The following is a 27121-nucleotide window of genomic DNA, read 5'->3' as shown; positions in this document are numbered from 1 at the left end:
AGACTTCCTGTTTTGATGCAAGTCAGCAAGATCTGGAAAATCCAGGAACAAAAAACAGTAGTTAAGAAGGATAAGTTAGTTACAGAGAAGCTAATGATCTATCTGAGACTTCAGAACAGAGGAAACTGCATGTATGCCTATCCTTTTCTAGTAGTATTTCAAAGACTAATGCACAGGCAAATAAAGGAATAAATTAGGTGAACTAGAAAGAAAAGCAAGCTACTAACCATAAGAAAGAAGACTATCTATGCCTTTGCAGATTCAGATACAAGTCTTCTCTCCTGCCTCCCCAGTCCATCCTTTCTCCTGTGCCACATCAGTTTATTCTAACCAGGCATTGCAATGATGGCACAGAGTGCAGAGCCTTTAGGAGGCAGGTGGGAAGAAGTGATTCTGAGAAGTTCAGAACAGCAAGGGTACTTACCTCTGCACTAGGTGAACTGCCTGAAAAAGATCACTGGACACAGCTATTAAAAAGAAAAGCTAAACAAATGAGGACAAGACATTCAGGTTTTAGAAATGTCATTGGTCTGATCATAAAACCTCCTAGAAAACTGAAAGAGATTTTAACATACCAAGTCTCTTGCCAATTTACAATTTTGGGGAATCACAGGTGATAAGACAATACTGCGGATTAGAACCAGCTACATAAAAATGAAAGGGAGAGGAAAACCACCCCACAATTCTTTCACATCATAAATCGGTAAAGAAAGGAGAAATGGCAATACAAGACTCAGTCTACAGCCCTCCAATCCAAGGGGACTTGTTCCAATGACCTAGCTGGGCTCTGGTTCATGGCGTTTATACTCTGAAGTTCATGGATTCACTCCATCGCGTTTATGTACAAAACCATCCCCAGAGCGTTCCCTCTATGTATCCTGCTATATAGGCAGAGCTGTGCTTTGTACAGCTATACTGACCCACCTCCCAGCAAGTTCTGCTGGTAGAAGGGTGGGGTTTGCTGGCCACACAGCACCTACATTAGGTATTTCTGGCTGCCAGCCGCTGGCCCACACCTCTATCTCAAAGATGAGTTAACAGCGTATCCCACCATTGCAAGCCTGCACATAGCCAGTAATTCCAAGTTCATTTTTAAAACCGTAACTGATAAAGCCATGAGGAAAAAGGTCTGAAAATGAGCAAGAGACACCCTGCAAGCCTTCGATCAGAGCCAGTCACAGTATACTTAAGAATGATGGGCCTGAAGGACTTTTCTCAAAACACCAGCCACACTGCTCTCTGCTCCCCTACAGACAGCTCTACAGCAGCACACCTCTTTCTTCCAAGCCCCTGGACCAATTACTGAGAAAGATCATTTGTGTGAAAGCATAAAACTTCACAGAGCTGAGAAGACACAAGCAGCAGGCAGCCTGGTTCCCAGCAACTGCTTCTGAACCCAAGGGCTGCATCTGGGCTCCCCTGCACATACTGCACCAAGCAGGGACCAAGCCAGCACAATGCATTTCAGGCTTACTGCTTAGCCCACTGGAGTGTTCACTCTGAACACTGAAAGCAAGTTTCCAGGAATAAGTAGCAGGGATTTTTGTCACTAGATGGATGGATGATTTATACTAGTGTGGCAGACACCCTGCAAAAAGTCTTATGATAGCCAAGGTACAGCCTACAGATCAATCTGAGACACAAAATACCCTGCATAACTAGTAATACCTTTTAAAGAAATACATTTTCAAGACACCTGGGTGCACACTATCAAGCAGGTTGCTGAGCTAGTGTTTGCTTCATTCTTTTCTCCACAAGCCATTCCCACAACATGCTGATTAAGACAATGGCTGTTTGGCTGCAAGATCCTGAAGCAGCTCTTCTAGCTACTCTGACCTCTTATCCTCTTCTCGCTTCACCTGCATATTCACCTGTCATAACACATGTCAAACTACACCCAGACATACTTGGTCATAGCTTTGGACCAGCTTCTGCTTGTCCATGTCATGACAGCATCTATTCACAATACAGCAGGTCACCAGCAGGCCTTGAACACTGAGGGGGACCTCTTTAAATTATGCTTCCACATCAGACTAACAAGAGCCTAGTCCCCTCGAGATGCCCTAAGGCTCCGTTATAACTGAGGCTACCCAACAGACAGTGGTTTTCACAGACCACAGCAGACATGGTTAGGACCTGCTTTTAATCTCTCCCTTCTGAGCACAGACTGAACAGAAGTTCTGTTAAGACTTCCATCAACCAGCATTCACATGGTATATAGACACACCTTGCACAGAGTGGGCTGGAACAAACCAAGGACTTCTGATGGATGCAGCAGGCACTCAGCACGCTCTGGCTACCCTGTACATGGCCAAGTGACAAATGCTGTGGTGTCTCCATAGGCCAGCTGCGCGGTCATTGCTTAGCAGGGGATAATGCTGGAGTTGTCATTTAATAAAGATTTGGAATTCGTTTCCCATTTTACACCATTATGGGGAAAATTAGCTTAGCTCAGAGGCATGAGACAACGGTGTGACTGATGCAGAGGGTGTTTATTTAGGCAGGCAGCTAGAGAAGAGTCTGGGAGAACTGAACATAGTTCTATTAGCACTGCCTGGCACTCACTTCTACAACTTTTGCAATAGTTGAGGCTTTTGAGTGCTGGCCATTCTGGGCTTCAGGCACTTGTGTGAATCCAGCATACCAGAGCACACCGCCTCAAAAGTTTCCCTACCTTCTCTGATATCTTGTATTCCCCTCCCAGATTTTCAGGGGATGGGTCTGCAGATTCTCAGACACCCTCTGGTGAAATAATCACACAAAAAAGAAATTAAAGAGAAACTGCCACGAAAAACCCTCCAAACCCTTTGTTTAAGGGGGAAGAGGGTTTCCCCTGAGCAGTGAAATCCCCCTGCTCTAGGACTGTGGCTGCTCTACGGTGACAGGCTTCACCCACAGAAGTAATATTCCAGAAACAGGGACACCACCAAAGCAGTCAGAACAGAGGATTCCCCAACTCCAGTGGTCCCTGGGAACAGTTTTTCTTGCATGAATAAGCAAGCAAGAAAGCATCATGAACTAGAAGTTAAGGTAACCCAGAGAAATATGCCTTAGATGAGCAACACCAGACAGACCAGGAAACCTTCTAGTCCCTCATCACTCCATTATAGGCAGAGGGAAGGAATTAAACTTTCGAGACACATTAATGCTGCTCAGAAGGCACAGTGCAGGTCTGGCACAACAGAGCCTAAGCCCAACACACATTTATTTGCTATATATTTCTCTTCCTTCCAAGCAGCCTGAAAGGGAAATGCGTAAATTTAGCTTCTGCCTCCCCTGCTAGAGACATCTCTCCCTCCCCCTCCAGTGCACAAATGCAGACTCCTCCCTGAGATGGCCAGGCAAGCCGAGCACTGGCTGCACCTGCTTTACTTTGCAGTAAAGCTAGAGCAAGCACACTGTCTCCACAAGGAATTCACAGTGGAATAGTTAATGCACCTTACTTACCCTGCAGCCAGAAACACTTTTGACTTTTGGAAGACAGTTACAAAGGAAAATTTCTTCCTGTTTTACCTTCAGAACATGAATTAGTCTGCTGTGGTCAGACCAGACTTCAGATGCATCAATTCTATTAATAAGATAGACCAAATACTCATTGCTCCTCCCCCAATCTTGTCACCAAATCATACCAGAGGGCTTCCAGCCCTGCCTCGTAAAGCACTAGCTCTACTCGGGCTGCTGGTTTCTTCTCTAGTATCTCTAGATACACTTGTCCACTCCACACTCATTCCCTTACTGAACAACACAGGTAGCTTTAACATAAAACAGAGAGGGCTGAGTTTTAGCTTTCTGCCAAGGTCACACTGGAAGTCAAGCTATGAGTATCTGTTGCATTTAGGGTAAGAAGAAATTTGGTAAGAGTTAAATCCCCTTGCATTCTAGCTGGTCCTCTGAGATTAGAGGGGTTAGGGGCAGCTGGACTTATCCCTTAACAGGTATGCCAATTGGGGCTGTAACTATAGGTCTGACCTGGACACACAAACAGCCCCTATGCTGTAGGTCTGGCTGCGTTCAAAAGAAGCCAACAGACTCATGAATAGTGCAGACTGGTGGCTGTCACTATAGGTCTGACCCAGCTCAAACAGCCCATACACTAAGTCTGGTTGCATTCAAGAGAAGCAGTCAGATTCATGAATAGTACAATTTATTTTCATGCAACATCTACAGATTCTTTAAGATTGCCTACCATAAGTGCACAAACTGCAAGTTGGCTCTATAGCACTACACAAAAGAAAAATGATTGCAATCACACACGCTAAGTTCACAGGTATACACTCGGTGTAGCCGAGGAAATCTTACCAAAAGGCATCCCTTCTGGGGGAAGGGGGCGAGAGAACAAACCCATCAATCTGTCCCTCCAATTTCGTGTTGGACTATCATCCCTCCAAGTTAGGGAAAAATTTGAGATAGTATTTATCTTAGTTTCTATGTGTGAGTGGGTGGGACTGTAGTCAAACCATTATCTTCTGAGTAACAACACAGTACATTCTTTGGTGCCAGGGTACAGCTGTTTTTTGTGGGAGAAAAGGGAGGATGAGAAACAAGGGCCACGCGATGTGAGGGGTGCAGCTGGGCTTGGTGAGAAAAAAAGGGAGGATGAGGAGCAAGGCCAACAGGCTATTGCAAAGAACAGGAGATAAATCTGTCCTTGAAATGAAAGAATGGGACCATGCAGCCTACGTCCCGCTTCGCATTCCTCCTTGGCGCCACAACAAACACAAATCACTGGACCTCCATCCCATCCTGTGCTTGCTCTGGGCACCCTGTGTCAAGGAAATGTGTGTTTTACAGATTTCTTACTGGTTTGCTTCTCATGTTTCCAACACCTAACAGTATCCTATGGTGAAACACCTGTCACAGTCTCTGCCAAGTGGAAATGATTCTCACATGTCAAGATTTTAGGTGACTTTGCTTAGTGAAACCAAGTTCTTTTTAGAGTCTTCTCCCCACTACCACCTCTTACCTTCAGATGTCTTTGCTGCAGGGTAAAGTTACCTAAATCAAGCTTACCTTCCCTCACTAGAAGTAGTCTTGCCTGTTTCCCCATTTGAAAAATCAACCGCAGGATGCTTTTTCCGAACAAGGTTTTAAGCCACTGAGCCAAAAGGGGGAAGGAAGCAGGAGCAATATCACAATATTATCTGCATACCAAGCGGGTTCACCTCCCAGCTGGTTTCTCATTCATTCAAGTACAGCCTCCACTGTGCAAAGAGAGGTGACCCAGCTGGAGGCTAACAATAAGAAACACAAGAACTTGATGAAGGCTTAGCTATGGAGAACACACATGCAGACCACAGGTGTCAATTACTCATCTTAGTACCTGGATTAACTGTGCACTGGAAGTCCTGCCCTAAACAAGAACAGTGGCCACTTTCCCTGTGGCCCACAAATGTCCCAGGCTCCTCTATGTAAGTATCAAAAGCCTACAAGTGCTACAGGCAACAGCGCTCATTTTGCTCAGTCCCAGCAGAAACTTGTACTCTTACAGTCCAAATTACTGAAAGAGAGAAACAAGTTATTTTTCTTCCCCTGCCACTGCCCACCTTCCACATCTAAACTCTGGAAGAAGCCTATCAGCCACCTTCACAGGCCAGCTCCAGCAGTCAGATATGCCCCAGAGCGCCCTTCAGAGACTAGTGTCAAATCTCAGCATCCTACGTGCTCTCTTCCTCATCGCTGCCAATTAGTCAGACATCTACACAGAAGGGCCATTTTTGGTGCACTGACAGCTTCCCCCATCCAATTCATTCCAGGGTCTGTCCACAATCATTACTTCATTCCTTCACTCACTTCACTAACACTCTAGTTGTGCTTGGCCGCAACCAAAGACTATTTATTTATGGCTATTTGGAGGCAGTATTCCCACCTCCCTCAATGCTAGTCCATACTCCTGCTCCACTCAATTGTAGTTGCATGGAGATAGTTCACTACGATGCAAGTATTTATAGCCACTTAAACACCTGCTTTGACAAGGAGACCTTTGTCACCCTACAGCTGTATGACACAGACACATATGTGAAACAACAGGGTGGAACTGTACTGCGATCCAAGTATGACAGGGATCTCTTGCCTGTCTAACAGCACCAGCACTAAGTGCCTGCTCTTACTGAATAAGAGTCTTGGGCACGCATGGCCACATTCAGTGTCAGAGTAACCACCTGCTGCAGCAGGGACACCCCGATAGCAGAGGAGGGTCCTGCCCCGAATGTACAGCACAGGAACAGCACATGAGTGACTGTAATATTGCTTTTCAGAGGGGGGAGGTTGAGCTGTTGCATGGCACAAGGAACGAGAATTGGTATGACCCAGGAGATCTGAGTTTGGCAAGACCTGTCCCAGCCTCAGAGAGGTCTAGAAATGCAGACAGTAACAGAATTTCCACCTCTGAAAGAGATACAGTGCTTTGTGCAGCTCAGGGATGAAACAAGGAGCCTGAAAAGGGAGGTTAGAGGCAGAAAGCCGTAAGGGCCCCTTAACCCAAACAAATATTTAGCAAAGAACTTACATGGAGAAAAACACAGAGTTGGAGGAATGAGACCTGTACCATAAAACTCCAGCCTGAACAGAAGTAACAAGACTTGAGAAGATCCACTCAGAGGTGAATTCAGACTCTAGACCCTGCAAAGCACATCTTGCAATTTTTACTCGGCTGAACACTGTGCCAAGAGCCAGCCTGTACGGTGACTTAGTGTTTGGCTCCTCCTCCATCTGGCTTGGGCACACTCCCCAGAGCCAGCAGTTCAGTTGGCTCACTTGCCTTTCCAGCAGCCTGCTACAGTCCAGCAGAAGGTAATCACACACGAGGTCCCCGTGCCCCAGTGGCAGTACAAAAGGATGTTGCCTGGCTTCAAAGGACAGTCAGGACAACCAACAGGAGAGTAAAATGTACTGACAGGATGGTTCCAACGCTCTCTCACAATCCCCCCTACACCTTTATCGCACGTTATGGCAAGTCAGTCATTAGCTCCACAGTGACCAAGCTTCACCAAGCCCAGCACAGTGGGGCCAAGTAAACAGTGTGCTGATGGTCACAGGAAATCACAAGTGACAGAACAACAACAGCAGTCCTCAACTTCTGAGCAAACTGCTTTTGGGTAAGGTAGAAGAAAAGTCACAGCAAAGAAGAGTTTCAGCTGAATAGCCTGAGCAGCTGCAGGGCTGGTAGAGGGCAGATGAACAGAGAAAGCCACAGCTCTCCTTCCCTGGAAGGAGAGAAAGGGAGGACAGGCCTGCTCTGGCTCTCCCATCACTAGGCAAGCTGCATATTTGCCCAGGTTGCCAGAGCAGTACCCAGCCATGTATGTAAGCCCCTAACACAGACAAGAACAGCTGCTGTAGGCAGAAGCAGTAGCTCAGCCCAATGTGGATGTGTCAGGCCTTCAGATACTAGCCAAATGCTGCTGTAAGATCCTGTCACAAACGTAGCTCCCCTTTCATCACCACCCCACCAGCCTGGCTGTACCCCAATCTCAGGAATTCAATTCAAGACCATCTTCTCCAAAGCACTGGAAGGTTAAGTTTGCACTTACCTGAACTGGTAATTATATGTTTAATCTATCAAATGATAAAACAGAAAGAATAGCCAAATATCTTCAGAGAGGACACTAACAGCATGGAGGGTTTTTTAATTAAGATTTTCCCCAATGCCACTTCGCAACCCTTCTTGGTTGGTCCTCTTCCTATTCCCCCCTCCCACCTAAGGCAGTTAGCTTCCAACTCTGCTGACCTCACAAGTCCTTCTCACATCATTCTTGTATCTTCACTGATTTCTCTCTCCTTACAGTTGCCCTCCAAGACTACAGTCTTGCCAAAATGCAGAAGATAAAAGTCAGCTTGTCCTTTTAACATATGGCACACAAGAGTTTTGTTTCATCTTAAACTCAAAGCAACAAAATTTACCAGTCAGCTGTCATAGTATTACAGAAGTTGAAATTTTAGGCTCATTTAAAAATAGTGTATTTAAAATTCTATATAAATTCAGTAACACTGGAAGCTACTTTAGGAAAAAAAAAAAAAAGGCAACAGGAAGAAACAAGTTTCGTACAACCTGGAAGCAATTCTGCCATTTGTTTTAAACTATCTAGTAATGTAACACAGTCTTTGAGTTAACATTTCATTTTAAACCACTTTAAAAAAAATAAATATATGATTGGTCTGTGATTGTCCTGCTCCCATAGACATTTTCATTGGAAAAAGTAAAGTTGGAATACTATGTTCTCTAGTCAGTGCTCACTGATTCCATAAAACAAAGGGCAAAAACCCCAAGGGCATCAAAAGATGTTTCTAATTACTTTTACACTATTGATGAGAAGCAGATACTTACTCCCAAACGATACTTACTTCCTACTGCATAATTCCCATGTGCCAGGTACCATACAACTCACCAGGACATTCTGGAGCACCTCCCTTACAAAACAGGGTAAGAGAGTTGGGGTTGCTCAGTCTAGAGAAGAGAAGGCTCCAGGGAGACCTTATAGAAGCCTTCTAGTACCTAAAGTGGACCTGGAAGAAAGCTGGAGAGGGACTCTTTATCAGGGAGTGTAGCAATAGGACAAGGAGTAGCAGTTTTAGGTTAGATATGAGGAAGAAATGCTTTACTGTGAGTGGTGAGACACTGCAAAAGGTTGCCCAGAGAGGTTGTGTCTGCCCCCTCCCTGGCAGTGTTCCAGGCCAGGTTGGACGGGGCTTTGAGCAACCTGGGCTAATGGAAGGTGTCCCTGCCCATGGCAGGGGGGTTGGGACTAGATGATCTTTAAGGTCCTTTTCAACCCAAACCTTTCTGATTCTCTTCCAAACATGCTTTAAACAAGCTTTTGTATTTTAACCATGCTCTCTACCAAGCCTGTACAATAGTTATTAACCAGAAAGAAAATGACACATAATAGAACAGTTCTGTTGAAATGTGTTACAACTGTCATTCCTAAAATTTCCAGGTACTTTTTGAAAACATCTCCCCTCTCCATTCCTATCAGATGCACAGATATTGATGAGATACACCACTGCTAAGGAAACTTCACAGGTAAGCCTTATCCAGGTCTTGACTATAACTTCACTTAGTCAGGAAAGGGAATTTTAGTTAGAATGATTATGCTCAGAAAGATATGGATAGATGGATTTCTTTTGAAGGCAGTATCCCATATCAAATCCATTTCCACCTAGAGAACAGCTACTTAGAACATTTTGTTCAAACTGAAAAATTTCCAGCCCTTTGATTACAAAGGCAACCTGCCAAGTGAGAGTATAAAATTAGCACATTAGTGCAGTGGTGTCTTCCTTAGTCTGAAGACAGCTTCAACTGCGTGCCATAGTTTTACGGGGGAAAACTGAACTAAGACTAACTAGATTCATTCTTTCCTACTCCAGAGACTCAGAATCACTTGAACAGCAGTGAAATACAGATATCAAGCCAAATTATGTCTACTGATGAAAGAGCAAGAACCAAGTAGCAATAAGAGTGTGAAGTCAACCCTAGCACTCAAGGAGAACCCTGCTGCAACAGCCAAACACCACAGTAAGCGAGCATCACCCAACCATTTTATCCCTTCCTGCTGCAGGGCATATTGCAGCACAGGTGTTTCCCACTGCAGCTTGCAAGCACCAAGTCAATTTTTCAAAACCTGGTTGTAACTGCTGCTCACTTTAGAAATGTAAGTTATTTTTAAAATGCATCATCAAAAAAAAAAAAAGGTTAAATATAACTCTTTTCCTTTTATTCTCATGTTTGATAAACATTTCAACAGGCATTCATCCAACTTAAGCAAGCTCTGGGTGTGCACCTGCTCCAAGCTTTGTCCCAGCTCTGGCAGAATGAATTGAATCTGCTGCCTTTATTTATACAGGCACTATACAGTCACTGGAAAGGTTTCTCCTACCCATCTCTTCCAGAGACCCTACCGCATCTCCTCCCACCCTCTCCCTCAGCAGACATTGAAATAATTTTGCAAGCAACACTACTGCACCCAGTAGTTTCCTTCTCTTGAGCTGAAACAAAAGGACACACTACTGCTCAGGAGGTATTGCTCTGGGCAACACAGCAGCCACCACAGAGCAGGCGATAACCAGATAGGGCAGCATTCCACTGAACTGAGCTGGAGACTGTTGGTTTCAAGAGGAGACTGGTGTCTGCTCCCAGAGCCTATTCACAAGAGCACAGGTAAGAGGACATGAAAACAGCCCCCTTCCTAGCAAGTTTGAGCCATAAGGACTGCTTCCAAGCCTAATTCCCCCAACACCTCATTTATTTGTTTTTATGACCCCTAAAAATATTATTAGGGTTTTTAAGAAGTTCTGTCTTTATGTCTCCCTCATTCTCCAAAATAACTTCAGCAAGATAGGTACAATAAGAGACATCAATTTGCCTAATGTAACTACTCTCACACACATCTTGAACAGCTTAAACACTTACAAAGGTCCTCTCCATATACATCCATGCTTTCAAACCAGAAGCAGCCAGTCTTGAATTGTCAGGAAAAACGACCACTGCCCATCTCTGCTCCTGGACCAGTACAATGTTTTGTACTAGCTGCACAAGATAAAACTGCAACACTTCCCAGCTCCACCACCTTTGCTTCTGCTTCAGTAGAAGAAGTAATTTTTCACCCATATCCACAAATATACATAGATGCTTGCCAATTTTCAGACTGTTGGCTGGATTTGTGCCTGCCCTGTTTGCACCACAAGGACGGCATCTGACCTGCATGTGGAGGACAGCTTTGCTGTTTTACCTGAAATTGCCCAAGAAACTTAAAAGAAGTTGATCCCATGCACTCACACTTCCAGGCAAATAGGGGAGGGGGGAACCATCTTATGAACCAAATGAAGAGGACTAAAAACCCACTCAAAATACAGAAGGAGCTAGAGCACAATGCAGCAGTTTCCCAGAGAGCAGACCCGTTTGTCAGAGCCAGTACACACAGGAGGAAACAATTTGCCAAGCAACTCAGATCTTGGGCTGAAAGCCAGAGGACAGCTCTGAAAAATCTTCCCTCTGCCACCAAGTTCCCACCAGCAAGCCTCTCACAAGTTATTCAATACTTGTACAAAGCCTAACAGGAGAAGAGAGGCCATGAGAACTTCAGATGAGATCCAGCTGTACTTTCCCAGCTCCCCTCAGCACCACCCAACAGTGAGCTCAAGGCTGAGACCACAGCAAAATCTCTTCGAAGCACTTGCCCATCCTCACTGCATCACAACTCACTGCTTGCAGATTTGAGTCAGACAGCAACCCCGAGGTCTCCTTTATTCACAAAACAGGAGAGGGGACCTGCCCTCCCTCTTCTCCAAACTCGCAGGATGAGCTTCAGAGCTACTCAGGGCAACTCACCCCCAGTGCCCAGCAGGCAGGGGCCAGCTGGAGGCTCCAGCCAAGCGCTCAGCCTGTGCCCAGGGCAGCCCCTGCCGCAGGAGTGAGCAGCTCTCACCTTTCTCACACACCGCACAGCAGCAACAGTTCAGGAGAAGAGTGACACTGCTGGCTGAAGAGACAGATGCTCTACCAGGCTAAAGTGGGGGGGAAGCATTTGCTCCTACAAGAGCAAGCAGCGCCTTGAGGCTTATACAGGAGAAGCTGAGGCAAAAATTCTTCAGCAATGCAAAAAAGCCTTGAGAAAGAAGCCTGAAAAAGCGAAAACATCACTGCTATTTAAATGTTTCAAAAGAAGGCAGACACCATATCCAGAGAGGCATGCAAGTTGTAAAATAGGTTAAGGAGCAGAGTTCTGCTTACATTTTCTCCTCTTTTAGAGCAACACCATAACAAACTAAAAATCACAACCACCTTCTTCCAGCCTGAGAGGGAATTTGGGAGAACCACTACAGTGTAGCTCAGGCACAGAGAAGATATCTCTCCTGAAGGGGCAAAGTACAGGGAAAGAGGGCTCAGGAGCTAACAGAAAAGCACAGAAATCCGAGCAGGGCTGCGTTAGTAAGAGCGGGGACAGATAGGATCTAGAAGCTGTACACAAAATTAAAATGGGAGAACCACAAATAGCAACTTCGGAAACGAAAAAAAGGGCTGAGGCATATTGAAGGAAAGCAATCTTTTTCTTACAAGAGTTGACTACTAAAACATTTGCGGCAAGCCATGCAAGTAGTTTTTCCCCCCAGAAGTATGTAATTTCTGGAAGGACAAGCAAGGACAACTGCAGTTTGTCAGAGTGGTCAAGGGGGAAAGGGATAGCAGTGAGCCAAGGTGCAAAGAAAAAGTGACTTCAAAGCAGTTGCTGTGGGAGGTTAAATTAGGTAAGACTGTACTATACTAAGAAAGAAAAAGAGCAGGTGGTAATTGGGAGCATCTCTATAAATGGCCTTATTCCAACAGGAATGACAGCTACTGCACAGCAAATGTTTATAAAATAAAAAAGATCCATTGAAACCAGTGGCCAGAGCATAACCAATTACTGCTGTGACACAGGAAGCCAACAGCTGCAGAGACAAAGGCATGCTGGAGCTCAGCCTTCAAGAAGCACACGGGGCCCATCGCTCCCTTAAAGTTTGGGTCTCCAGTTCCCCTCGGGCCCTTAGAATTTGCCATACATCCTTTGCAGGCACTGATGACAAAAATAACATGAGGGAACAGGCTGCCCTTATTTCTTGAACAAGAAGTGCCAAAACACAAGCTTAGGACAAAGCAAGTTATCAACAAGAGATTGCCCAAGTAAAAAGATCTACACCAGCTCATCCAGCACATACCAGCATCTGTGCTAACAGTCTGCAAAAGCAGCGTAAGTTTTGAAGGTGTTTACCTTGCCTTAGTCATAATTTTAAGTTTTTACAGCCAGAGTTTAGAAGTGATCTTGTGATATTTTAAGCCCGTGACCTTTGTTTAGAGTGTATGTCACTTTTAGCAGTATCTATTTTAATGCAGGCTACAACTTTTAGACTATATGAGCAGCACAACAGTTCTGCATTGGATGGCACATTGCTTTACTTCACAGCACGTTGTTTTTAAGAAAAGGTTGTGTTAAAACCTACCTGCTGAAACTCCCACTCACCCAGCCACCACATACTCATTATTCAGATGTATGGGAGGGGTTTCCCCAAGGTTGGCTGGTGTCAGGGGATCCTGTGGGGCTGGTTTCATTCTGCCAGCCTAAAGACAAACACCCATAATTTGGGGCAAACGGAGTTATCTTCCCCCACGAAAGAGGTAGAACATCAGAAAGGGGAGGGAAGGGTTGTTGATAAGACTACTTAATCTAGACATTGAGCTAGGTCTGCCTAGCAACAAGTTGGAGTTTTAAACTTGTATCATCCTACTTGTGTTCCCATGGCTACTGTCATGAACAGTGTGGTGGCAGCTGCACAAGTCAGCAGAAGGGTCCCAGGAGGGACATCTTCAAGATTCCCAGACAGAAAACAATACCGAGAAAGTACAAATGCTACACCAGGTGTGCCTGCCTGCCTTTACAGCCCTTTACTGCCCCCAAAAGCACTCAGAGCAGCCCCCTCCTAGGGATGGAGAGATGTCAGCCAGGGGATAGATGTGCACACTAGTATCTATCATTTACACTCTTTAGCACACAAAAAAAGCTTAGATTACAGATGTGGCACTTCCAGCTTTTCACACAGCTGTTAGCAACCTCAACACAGAACACAACTCCAGCCAACAGCACTTGCTACGTGGGGCTGCTAGCTCCCAACACAGGGTGGGGAGGAGATGAAAAATCCTCCCTCTATCCCCATTGATACGTGGCCAAGACTCAAACCGATGTTACTGATGAGAACAGAGGGATGAGTTTAGACCCCCAAAGAAGGTGGGGAGTCATAAGGAAAAGAAAAAAACCTCTACATTTCAATGCAAGCTGCAAGTAAAGAGTTGCTTCAAAAGCAGTGTTGTTATGTAAACCAGACTTTCCCAGTCCTGAGGCTTCAGTTCTTCAAGAGGTGAGGTGATTTCCTACTCAGGAAGAGGTTTTTTCTTAGCCTTTATCCATCCCCAATCCCCCTGTGGAACTAGAATCTCCCTGTGCCCTCTCCAGGGACCAGTTAAGAGGGGAGAGCAGGCATCATATCCCTGCTGCATTCAAGTCTTGTTTATACATATTCCTTAAGGATTTCTGAACCCAGAAGCCACAGCTATGATTACACATTTGTTACATTGTGCTTTCATACTGTGGTTATAAAATCTCGAAGGACACCAATTCAAGGTCATGCACACCAGTAATTATTTTCAATACCCAACTTTCAAATCAAAGTCTCTATATGAACTAAACACCAACCCAGTAAGATATCTAGTCATCTAAAAGTACATGCACATGCTATCATACAGGTTATCACAGATACCTATGGACAGCAGAACTGTGACAGACAGCCACGTGGTTAAGACTCCTCTAATTAGATAACTAGGCTACAAAAACAAGCTGTTGCCCCTCTCAGATTATTATTTGTGAAATCCATCCTGGTGAAGAGCACAGAGATAAGGGTCAGGAAGATGAAATAACTTTTAAGGACAAAAACTCACAGCCTTATTCTCCTGCCCCAATAGGGCAGTGGAGGTTGTTTTCTGGAGATATACCTAGTTACACACACACAGAGTACACACGAGACCTGGCTGATGTCACCCAGAGGTACCTGTATGATAGAAGGACAGAGCTGAAGGGGGAAGCATAGACTAGAATTTCCTCCCGAGAGGGGATTTTTGCAATTTTATCACACTGCTGCAGCCTCCTCCCCCCAGAGAGGCAACATTTACCAATACTTCCTTTATGAAGTTCAAAAAGCAAGCTGCTGCATAGAGCTGAATTTTTGAAGATACTTGGAAAGGTAGGTTAAACTTGTTTCATCTTAAAACTTTACATGAGAAGCAAAGCAAATTTATTGAATTTGACCTACAATACTTAAAGGCAGTCCCATCACAATCTATTGCATTTGAAAACAAACAGCAACACAAAAGCAGCACAATTCTAGAGTATGCTGAAGAAACTTCCACTGCCTTCACTAAGGCTCAGCACATCCTCTTGCACTTTCGAAAAGCACAAAGAAGTCAAAACTTTCATATGGAACTATAAATTAAAAGATTGTAAAGTTTAAAGAAAGAGACACATAATCTAACATTCCTTGCAAAAGCATTTTTTAAGAGCAAGTTCAGTTTACAAATCAACTTGGTATTTTCAGGAACTGAATTTCAAACTGTTCTTTCAAGTTTAAACACTTAAGAATGTAGAATCACTCATCTTGTTATACCGTCACGTCAAAGCCTCAAAAGACAAGGTCACCCAGTACAGAAAGAGGTACAAACTCCTAGGAAGGGAGCACACTCTTTCAACTACACCAAAGTTTTCTTTCTAATTTGACCTCTACACTCAATCATCCACTAGCCACCATGTCTCAATCTTACCTTACATTTGGAATAGGTAAGGAAAGCCTTGGCCATGACCAGAAATTGTTATATCTGAGGGAAGAGGGGACTAGCACTAACCGTAAGTTTCTGAGGAGCCAGTTACTTCAGATTTACCTGCCTGGCACATATTAAAATATTTGTATATTAAAGTTACAACACAGTTAAAAAAAATACATACGTATGTCCAACAAAGCATTGTCACTTATACTACTCTGAAGGTATGTGACAGGACTAGAGCCCACTATAAGCCGCATTATACAGCGTGCCTTGATCACAGAGGCAAAGATTTCCGAGCTAATTATAATGACTAATCACAGGGAGCTCTAAGCCTTCACTTGGCCAAGTCACAGACCTAACTAGGGCTGAAAACAAGAGTTTTAAGAGCAACTCATTAAGCAGCAGGAACCAGCTATGAAGAACAAAGCAGTCACTCTACCTAGTATTAATTCCAGTCCAGCCATTAATACATTTGTCAGTATATGAGACAGCTATTACCTCCACATACAAACACTGCATGTGCCAGGCAGGGAAGGAAGCCACAGACTTTGGCTGCACCAAGATTTGTTTGTTTACTACAGCATTAAGGTTTAAGAAGGATGTTCTCAGTACTATTTGAATAAGGAGAAAGCTCCAAAGCATGCCTTGGAATAAGGTGGAGCACGAGCTCTGCTCACCACCAGCAGCCTCTGCACCCCTTCACAGGATGAGTGAGCAGAACGGGTAGCTACTAAAAGGTAACTACTGAGCCATGCAGGCTTAAAAATGGTCTCCCTCGGGCAAGCAGCCCAGAGGTAACAAAGGTATGGCACCAAATCAACAGCTGTACTCCTGCTGAGGTGTCAGAGATACAGATAATAAAGTCTCCAACTTGAGCACTACTCTTCTTTTTCTTCAGGGTGGATTTAATAAACAGAGGATAAGCTAAAGTGTCAGCCATCTACAAATCAGCTTCCTTCTCCTAGTGTAGGAGTAGTGGGACTGCACTCCCTGCTGCCGCGGTGACTGGACCAGCAGTACATGTACTGGTGACAGAGACTCGGACTCCCACACAGCAGCAGAGTTGCCAGCACAGTAAGGAGGCAGCAGGAGTCGTCTCCCCTTGCCCAGGGCTGCTGGGGGCTAGACTGACCTTGAGAACTCCCTCTGACTGTACCCAAATGCCTGCAGGGTTGAGGCAGCCAAAAAGCCAAGGTTTCGGCAATAGCTTTTGGTAGAATGCCTGTTGAGGACCATCTCACATTCTCTGTGGTACAGCACATGCAGAGAGGCTATGACTATCGGACGAAGGAGGGTAAGACAAATATAGTCCACAAGGGAAGTAAGGGGCTGAGCAGACTATAACTAGGAGGAAAAGCTCCTCTTCTCCCACCCGAAAGTTTAAGAGAAAACCTACAGTACCTAAATTTTCCACCACTGTGGAAACACAGTCTTGTTGGGGACGATGCATGTCTCCTCAGACAACAGTGAAAGGACCGAGGTGCATCTGGTTTATCAAGATACTAGGCAGCCTCTGTCAGCCCAAACACACTGGGCATTAGTACATTACGGTTTGGTATTTCTGATTAGATCAAACATCCTTATAATTCTCCCATCTTTTTGGAAAAGACTGTTGCAGTAAGGGAGTTCCTGCCTTTTGCATTTAAGGGTAAGTCATTTGAGGAGATGAGATAGCTTTCCAGGATACCAGTATTTCCAGTTTCAGGAGCTTGGTTTTGACTTTTCCACTTGCTTAGATGGAGATCCCAAAGTCTCACCTGAAGAGCATACTTTGTCCCCACCCCCCTTCTGAGGAGTCCCTTCATATAAACACCATTTTCTCTTACAGTCATTGGGTCCTCAGGCTATTTGCAAGCTATTAAAACTGTTAGGATCAGGACTATTTGCAAACAAAGCAACAGAACAAGCTGGCTGGGAGTTGGATTTGCCAAGTGCAAGTAATAAGGGGGCATTTAATAACCTCTTGTTAAAGGGTTACAGTCCCTATTATGGAGGCCGATAGGTGCTTCTGCCAAGCACCCTGTGAAGTAGCTGAAGATACAACCTAATGAAATCTAGCCTTTACAACTAGCAGAGACATAGAGCTATTCTAGGTGAATCAGCCACCCAGGGGCTGTCCCATTATTATACTTTAATCTTTGATCCTAAATAGACAGAGGCTGGGTGCATTTTAACAGCCAGAGCTGGATGGATGGATGCACCAGCTTCCTCCCCTAGGACACTGCCATGCCACCACTTCCCTATCAGGCATTCCAGATCGGAGACAGCGGAGACTCGTTTTGGGGTTTTTTTCCCCAACTCCTCATTTCTGGTAACACTAAAACAACACAGTCTTAGTCACGAAGGAAGGTCAGAGAATATCAAAGTGTTTGTGCAGGAGCACACAGAGCACAGCTAAGAGTGTAGACCAGAGGACAAGCTCCTCAAGCGTTACTGACGTTGTAGCAGCAAGCATCTTCCAAGTAGGCTTTTCTGCACCTGGAGGTGAAAGCACTACAGCGTATTTCCTACCACCATTTTTACTTTAACTGTTACAGTACAACAACAAAAAACTGGGAAGAGAGCAGTGCTGCAAACAAGGGATTGATCCCAACTTTGGATCTCAACAAGACACTACTGAATCAAACCGGCTTTTGCTCATCTGTTTCCACTGGAGACAGTCCCAGAAACTGCTTTCTAAAGATGACCAACACAACCGATGTCCAAAGGTACAAGATGTGGTTTGTATTTTTGCTGCCATCACAACAAATGAGGGAATCTAATCTTGTGCTACAAAGTAGAAAGAAAAGCTCGTCTGTCTTCAGAACATGTCAAAATACAGGACTATTCTCTTCGGGGAGTTATTTAACACTCCTCAAAATTAAGGAAGCTTTAATCTTTACTTAAATTCACTGGCTGTGTTAAAGTGCTCACTAATCTTTTCTTCCTCCTCTTTTCAATGTTCCAATAGCATAAATTAATAAGCAACAAGTAAAACGGTCAAATACAGAATCAGTGCTTCCCCATATGAAAGATTTTTACTTAGCTTTAGGATATGCAATGTTTCCTTCCACTGAGTTTTTCCATTAACAGGACATGTGGGTTTCATTTGTATGGATTAAAAGAACCATAATAGTTTTCCCTCTTCAAAACCTTCAATGCCTCAGACTGAGAACTTGCATGAAATGCTGACCTACCAATACCACCCTTTGTTTAATGCTCAGAATTTTCATCTGACAAATATTTGACTCTGAGCTCTAATAAGAGAAGAAACAGGAGAGACAATAGAAATTTTTCACATTGCGTGTAATCAAGGCCAAACAGTGAAACACAGCTGAATCGCAAGTTTTACTGATTCTAGTGAGGTCTAGCACGGGTTTTTCAGCCCCCAAAATTGTGCCTGTTCTCCCTAGTTGAATTGGCTTGTTTAATTAATACATTGCCTCTGTACAACTATACTTATTATATGAACAATAAGGGGTGTACTATATCAATAACAGTAGAGGTGTAAATTTTTGAGAATAAAAGAAGTGGGATCAATGCAGTGAGAAAGTTACTCCCAAAGTAAGGGGAGACTGGGATACGTCAGAAAGATAGCAACGTTAACTTTGGCAAAGAAACTATGGGCTCTGCCAGCACATGGAATAGGCCTTGCCACCATAAGGAGATTTACTAAAGGAGCTGCGAGCAAGGACCACCTCCTACAGAGGATTCCAGTCACGAGCATTTTTATAGTCAAACAATCACATCAGGCCCTTCCTTGGCCACTGTCCCAACAAGTTTTAGCCATAAGGAGTGTTAAAAACTTGTACCATGATATTTTAATCCAGAATGAGAACCTGTTATTTTCTGGTTCTAAGGATGAAGCAAATCCAAAGAAACAGAACCCTTAACCACTTTCCTTATACTCTGTTCAACCAAGGGAGACACGCACTCTCTATCCTCCTCCATGCTAACTGAAAGGTGCTGAGGTCCTTTCCTTCCCTAAAGAATCATTGAGAAGACACTTGTTTCACTTTCAGGCCACACCATATGGTACTTTTCACTCTTCTCTGGCTATTTAATTCATTAAACCCAAACCAACATCCCACCACTGCCTTGCTCTACCTCTCTTTCCTCCCATAGTCTCACAGAGAAACATATTTCAGAAAAGCTTTCCTGATTTTATTGCTCTTTGCTACAGCTCACATGTGGCTGAGAAGTGAAACAAAATTAAATACTTTCTCTGCCCCTACGCATGGGGACAGAGGAACACCCACGTAAGAATGGTGATGTAAGAATCAGCAGTTACAAATATACCTCAGCCAAACCCGAGGTATAACTGAACATTAAGTTAAAAAAAAAAAAATACACACAAGGCCTAGTCTGTGCCATTTTCCCCTCAGACACAGCTAGAGAAGCATGAGCCCTCCACATTTTAGCAGCCAGCTAATCTGAAGGTGAAAGCCTCTGCAACTCAACACCAAACAACCTTCAAGCTTTAGGATCCTGTGGTCACCCGGTCCCTAAAATTTCTAGTGAGAAACAGACACAGCATCTGTGTGCTCTGATAACACTACCCCATCAATGTAACTTCTAAATTACCAATGAGACTGGACAATTTAACAGTTTCAGTCAAAAGGTCTTAGTGCAGTGTTAGGTTTATTCAGGGTTTTCTTTCTTAAACAGGGAAACAAAAGAGTCATAGCCAATAAACACAATGTGGCTATTTAGCCTTTAGGACCAAGAAGAGATCACAAAATTCAGGAAACAACATTGCATTGGAAAATTATTCCTGGGTAATTACACAGGCCAGGAAACCCAACTCTTCAATACACAAGCAGACAAAAGTTCACCTCAAACTTGCTACCTAACCAGTATACTTTTAAGAAAAAAAAAAAGTAGTAAAAATAGAGACACCAGTATAGGAGGATCCAGTGCCCATTCAGTTCATCAGAAGACTGATCATTTACTTTGGGTCAGTCTACTCAGAACTTGCTCTAGTACAGTGTGTACTCAAACAAGAACTCCTAGTGATGCTGTGTTAGGGCATATATTACTCCAAAAAAAGATTTGTTTCTCCACATCACACACTTCCCCCTCCCTTCCACTCCACACAGCACAGAAAGCAATATCCTTTGTATAGGTCACTGTACATCTATAAGTTAAAACCAGAACAATGTATTACTGAGCACTTAACAGTGAGGAAGGGGCACATAGTATTTTTTCCCCCTCCACCTATTATGTTAGAGAAATGAATTGCACAAAAGAGTAATTCACAGGGGTGACCGAAAAGCCTAAGTATTGTTGCGATACCTGGCTAATAGCCAGTGTGATGCACGTTGTGTGTTACAGAGATGTTGCGTTTGACCTACAGACTGAAAAACAGTGTCAACTGCTGCCTAACTAACAGCTCCCCCTCTCTCCTTCCCCCCCCACTTTTTCTCCTCCTCCTCCTCCCACGCTCCCCCGCCCCCCCCCCCCCCCCCTTCCTCCTCCTGGTCAAGCAAGAAATGGAGTTCCCATGTGCCAAGACCTTGTATCTTATTTTGTCAAGAAAATGAAGGGGGGAAGGAGCGAGTAAAAAGGATTCTGTAAATAAATACAAGTAATATTGAACTTAAGAAAAAAATTCTCTCCGTCCTCCCCCCCCCATCCCCTCCCCCCCCCCCCGAGATCTTAACAGTCAAGAACAAAATATATTTAATAATAAAAAAGGCATCCAACATATTAGCACACAGTCTGAGGTCGATCCACAAGAAACCTTTTCCCACGCAATAACTCTCAGGATTATTCGATAAGGAGACACCGTGGCTTTCCACACCATTCTTTTTGTTTTAAGGCAAGTGGTGCGGAGGATTCAATTAAGTTTGGGCTGGGCAAAGGGACAACTCCAAACGCTAGAATCTCCAGACAGAAGGAGGGTTTTCGCTAGCTTCAACCTCCACTTACAAAGGAACAATGCAAAAAAAAAAAAAAAAAAAAAATTGCTTAGATTTCAAACTAAGGAGGTCAACAGCCTGTCTGCTATACACGGAGATACATCAGTACTAACGTGCTTCCAGCACCTGCCTTTCAGCACAGCCCCAATTCCTTTGTTTGCTCAAAATTTGCTTCCATACCACTTTAAATTAGCTTACAAAGAACCGCAGCAGAATAGCTGGAATGTGAAACAATTTTTTTTGGAGGGGGGAGGCGAGCAGCTTCTTAGGAAGAGAGAAAATTAAAATACAGACCCAAGTCGTTTCTAAATACCTCCGAAAAATTTATATTTACAACTTGATGTCTTCTAGTTTCACCCCTACCACAGGAGCCCATAGACACACGAGTCCAAGAGGTGATAAAAAAAAAGAAAAAAAAACCACCCAACTGCCATCTCCTGCCTCCTCTAGCCCTGCCAGCTTCCCTGTTCCTCCCTGCCTGCAAAGCGCCCTCTGGAAAGCATCGAGACTTCTTTTATCAACCGTGTGTGTTGGGGGGGAAGGGGGGGGGGGGGTCCTTGTTCTTGCTCGGGGTGTTTGGGACTGGAATTAGGGGGAATTATTTTTGGAAACCTCCTGATGAGCGGAGCCCGGAGGGGGTAACCCCCCCCCCCTCCCCGAGCTCAGCTTATCAAGGGGGGTCTAAAGCAATGGGGGGTGGGGAGGGGGGGGGGAAAAGTCGCCCCCCCTAAAAAAAAAAATAAAGACTTACCGGGGTCGAAATCGGGGACCACCGCCTGGTACTGCGGCCCGACCCTCATACCGCCGCCAGCTGAGGGAGGCAGAGGGAGAAGCGTTACCCGCGTGGGCCCGCCCGGCCCCTACCCCCCCCTCCGGTTACCACACACCGCCACCCCCCCGCTTCTCACCGTGCTCCTCATCGCTGGAGGACCCCGAGCTACCCTCCTCCCAGGAGTTGCCGCTGCTGTTGCCGTTGGGGGCGGCGGATAAACTTTTGCTACCGCCGTTGTTGTTATTATTCGCGCCGGCGGCGTTGTGGTTCCTGCCCCGCCGTTTCCCCGAGACCTCCGGGCCCTTTTCGATCATGGCTGGCATTTAGGGGAGGAAGGGGAGGGGGGGGTGTGGAGAAGAAGGGAAGGGAGGGGGAATTAGAGTTTAAAAACTGCGGGGGGGGGCTGGGGGAGGCGCCGAGGGAGGCGGGAGCCGGGGCGGGCCGGGCCGGTGCGCGACAGCGGCGCTGCTACATCCCCCACCACGATCGCCCTGAACTTTGAGGCTCATCCCAGCCCTGCGCTGGGACTTCGTTCAACCTGCACTGCTGCCTGCAACCAGCACCGCCTTCACCCTCTCCTACCCCTTTACATTGGCTAAACCTACATTTTGGGAGGCGAGACCGCCTGCCCATTGGACGGCGCCTCCTGTCCATTGTGGCTGCCTGGCGCTTCCGTTTGCTCGGTTAGGTGGAGGCGTATCGCTGGGCCGTACGTGTGAGGGCTCCGCGATCTCTCCGCCCAGCTATCCCTCTCCTCCGAGGGCTGCGCCGGAGCGGAGCGGGGCGGGGGGACAGACGGGTTCGCACGCCCCCGCCGGAGCGGCGCTCCCCGGCCCGGTCCGGCTCCTCGGGGGGGGGCGGCAGCGGCGTCCGCCGCTCCGCTGTGAACTCAGCCCGGAGAGGATGGTGGCGAGGGACTACTTCGCCTCTTTCCCCCCCCGCGGCGGATGGTTACCGCGTGGTTTGAATGGTTGCTATAGAAAGCCCCCGTTGCCATGGGCCGGGGCCGGGGGCCGGTTGGCGCGAGGGTTCCGGACCGGACCAATGGCGGCCCCGCCGCGGGGGGGCGCTGCCACTCAGCGGGGCGGGGCGGGGCAGGGCAAGAACCATCCGAGGGGCCGGGGGGGGCGGCGCCCGGGGGCGCCCGGGGCGGGGGGGGGGAGCGGCCCGGCCCGGCCGGCAGCGAGCGGCGCTCGGGGTGCGGGACGGCGTCGGGGGCCGGGCAGGTTCCCCCTTGCCGGGAGCGGCGCCCGGAGCGGGGGGGGGCGGCCCGCCGGGGAGCGGGCACCAACCACGGGGATGGGCCCCCCCCGGCCGCGGCCCAAGGCAGGATCAGGCCCCGTCCGGAGGGCGCTGCCGGCGGCCCCCCCCGGGCAGAGCCGCCCGCCGGGGGGTCGGGCACAGCCAGGGAGCCGCCGCAGCCCTGGCCCGGGCGATGGTCGCCCCGAAGTCCCCTCACGTAACTCCTGAGCCCGCTCGTTGCCCCCGAGGGGCTCTGCCGCCGAGTCAGGATCGGCTGCTGGGGCCCGGCGGGAGCCGCGGACCCCACGCCCCAAATTTCCACCGCTCGGTCCTCGCCGGCGCGGCGCCTGGCTCCCCGGGAGACCGGGGCGGCGCGGGGGGGGTCGGGCCGTGGAGGAGCCCCTGGAGCCTGAGGAGGCCTGGCCGGGCGCGGCAGCTCTCCCCGCATGGCCGCCGCCGGAGGATCGGGCTCTCGGAGCCGCGGGCAGCACCGGCCCCGCGCCTTCGTGTCTCCCCCCAGGCTCCTCCAGCCCGGGGCGCGCAGGCTGCCCCGCCGCCGGCCACGGCAGCGCTGCCCGAAACCGGGAAGGAGCCTGGGCCGGGGGCGAGGGGAGGAAACAAAAGGGGAAGCGCGACCACTTTTCCTTTCCTTGTCGCACGAGGCTCCCGCACGCTTCGGGGCAGGAATTGCCGGGGGGGGGGGCGGGCAGGACGAGGAGGAGGGCTCCAGCCCCGTCCTGACAAAAATGGGCAACGAGAAGTCATAATACAATGTGTTCGCTCTTATTTGCGACTTGGACTGTACAGCAGGGTGAGGGAAAACAATACCGGATCATGGAAAGCAGCTTGCGGGGTGTGTCTTCTATTTTCATTCAAATTAACTTCTGTAGCAAGTTTTTTTTTATTGGCCTGTGCAATTAAAAGTGCAATTTGACTAGCAGCGGTTATCTCACATCAGACAAACTGTCCCCAGCCACTCCCCTCCTGCCTCTGCCATTTTAATCCAAGAGAATTTGCACAGGGGGAGGGGGAAAGAGCTGCTGAGGGAGAGCTACGGTCTCTAGCACTGGGCTCACTGTTTCCCTTCTATGCTGTGTTTAAGATTATCAAAATTATTTCACTTCTAGGTAGTAGTTTGGAAAGGGTCCTCGATTTTCATTCACTATTTGCTCCATTAAAATTAGGAAAATGAATACCTTTTTGAAATGCGTGGTAGTTTCTGCCAGCATACTGACCTCTTTGCAATATTTACTTTCCCCTCTATACCCGGTATACGTGTCATCTGCATATACTGGCAGATGCATTATCAGTTTCCTACATGTACACATGCATGTACCTGCGAATATTTGGTCACCACAGATATTTATTTACAACACAAAAAGTAAGTTTATTTACACTCCATAAAAATAACTTTCTAGCTCAGAAGACTAAATTTTATGATGACAAGTCTTTAAAAATATCAGTTCTAAATCAGGAGAATAATAAGCAATGCTCTTAAATCCCAGCACTGACAGCCACCAATATTTCCCAGTGTAAAGTATATTAGTTCTTTAGCACAGAATAGGTTTTCATGATAGACAGGAAAGCAAACATGGCAGAGTGTTCATTATCCTCTGCCGTGCTCGTGTTTCTACTCCAGAAATGCAAAGACAGGAAGGAAACACCTGATTTCTCATTTAAAAATGAGTTGGAGAGAAAATCAAAAGTTTCTCTATCTGCTTTGCAGGTCCCAGCCCTGAGAAAATAAAAAAAAGCTCACCCAAGAATTAGGCTGAAGCACACCTGAGGGTTCAACTTGAACCTGAGACCACAGATGTGCTTACACCAAGACACATGTGTTCAGCTTTGCAAATTGGGGCCTAATTTTGGTCTTCCTTCACTTCCTCTCCCTCCCTCCCTCCTTCCTCCCTCCTTCCTCCTCCTCCCTTCAGAGCCGTTACCCACTTAGGCCCCAGGTTAAAATCTAAGTCAATCATCTGAAATATTTATAACACAATTTTACTCCTTTAAACTGTTGAAAAGACATTTACCACCGGCACTTCCCAACTGCTTGTCTGCCCTAAAGCTGTGGCCGCGGCCTTGCCCCTCCGGGAGCGGGGTTCTGCAGCACCGTCCTGGGGGAGCAGCGCATCCCCTGCGGCCCCACCTCTGCTTGCCAGCACCCTGACGGGTGCTGCCCGTGCCAAAGCCACCCCCTGGGACAGCAGGACACACTCGGCCACTCCTGCCCGCTCACCAGGCCGCTCCTTATCCCAGCAGAAGGTGAGGAGATGCCCAGGAGGAGGAGCGGATGGGTGCCTGCCTTCTCCCTTGGGTGCCAAGGGGCCCGCGTGTGTGCGCTGCGCACGTCTGTCTGTCCCCAGAGCAGTAAGCCCTGGGGATGTCACCATCACAGCCAGTTTGCACCTGTCACAGCTGTTGTCTCAGGCCAACACCACCCTCTTCAACCCCCTGGCAGGGCAGCTTTTCTTTTTCAAACCTCTCTGCAGAAAATCATGAGCCCTGAACTATAACATCTCTGATGCTGATGGAGCTCTTTCTTTCTAACTGTTGAGAAAAATTTTCACATTTGTTTTTGCTTCCTTAACAGTGGCACTGGGTTTCTTTCTCCGTAGGCTAAAAGGCTGAAGTTGTGAGAGTGCCCCAATAGAGTGCTACAGATTTTGGTGGTATTCTTGAATGAAACTTTGAAAAATTCTTTTCTGGCCATAAAGCAAGCTCTTCACAGAGTGTAGGCGAGTGTGTACACAGAGACTGTACACAATTCAGAATTATATTTTATTTTGCAGCAGCAAAAGTGAGTGCACTTTTTGCAACCTCTGACTACTGCAAATGCCAAAAGAGCAACAAATTCTACTCCTCTGGCTCATGCCACTTGCTCTGGAGAAACCCAATGTTAAAACTTCATTATTTTTAAGTTCTGCAAGGTGGGACAGATGAGAAGGAAACCCCATGAGCCCTAAGTGAGACTCTGGTGGGTACGGGGTCTTATTTACCTGGATCAATACTTCATTTAGACACATTAGGTGGTGATCCTACACCCCTATGTGCTGCTGAAGCTCATCAAGCCATGTATAGGATCAGGAGCTTCATACACAGTCTGCAGCAGACTGAGTCACATAAAGCAAGGATAGCATTTTTCCTAGCCCCTGAGCTTGACTGCAACTTTTGGACATTGCTGTAATGTAATGGTTAACCTCTTCAGTTGTTTAGATCTCAGAGCAAAAGGGGGAGAAAAAACAGTCTTTTCCTTATAAAGGTGGTGTCACTGTTGTGTGTTTGCTGTAGCCTAACAGGTTGGACCAGGCAGGGCTATCTTTTTAAATAATTTCTTAAAATTTGGGTATCTTTGTCAAGGAAAAATCACCTCTCCTTGCCAACTTTTAAATGAAAACTTTTTATTGTCATTAACCCTGTCAGTCCCACAAGTGAAATACAGATGAAGTAGAAATGCAGCCGGGATGCCCAACTGAGCAACCTTCATTCCACGGATGAAAAGCAAAGCGTCTTCTGATTCTTTCTTGGTCTCCTTCCCACCCAGGTGAGTGTTTTATGCCTTTCACCAGGACAGCAATACTTACCGTGCATCCCTGGGGCTGCCAGTTCTTGCAACAAAGGGTTACAAGAGCTAAAACCCCTCCCATTTGCCCGAGTTGTAAAAAGCAGCACTCACCTCCTGCATATTCTATTTTCCTTGAAAACGGACACACTAAAAATGCTTACCCCAGTGAGAATGTGCCTGTGTGTTTACACGAGTGTATATATATATATGTATGTAAGTATATACACAGACATATATTTGGTTACTAGTAGTAGAAGGGACAATTAATCATGCTCTAGACTGATTGTTTTTAATACTGAAAGGCTATT

The 27121-nt window shown here is 46.5% G+C and overlaps 1 protein-coding gene across 1 annotated transcript in view; it reads right to left on the bottom strand.

The window, feature by feature from the left end:
- Positions 1–22541, bottom strand: part of RCOR1 (REST corepressor 1) — an 88121-nt gene extending 65580 nt beyond the window's left edge. Inside the window, exons 1-2 of the mRNA XM_074908691.1 lie at positions 22146–22541; positions 21989–22048 (exon numbers count right to left, since the gene is read on the bottom strand). Of these exons, the coding sequence (XP_074764792.1) occupies positions 21989–22048; positions 22146–22332 (247 nt within the window). The 5' untranslated portion in view covers positions 22333–22541. The remainder of the gene's footprint in view (positions 1–21988; positions 22049–22145) is intronic.
- Between the last annotated feature and the right edge of the window lie 4580 nt (positions 22542–27121).

This window comes from Athene noctua, chromosome 6 (genome assembly GCF_965140245.1).
Source record: "Athene noctua chromosome 6, bAthNoc1.hap1.1, whole genome shotgun sequence".
Lineage (NCBI taxonomy): Eukaryota > Metazoa > Chordata > Aves > Strigiformes > Strigidae > Athene > Athene noctua.
The sequence above is the reverse complement of the archived record's forward strand: the minus strand, read 5'-3'. Positions and strand labels throughout refer to the sequence as shown.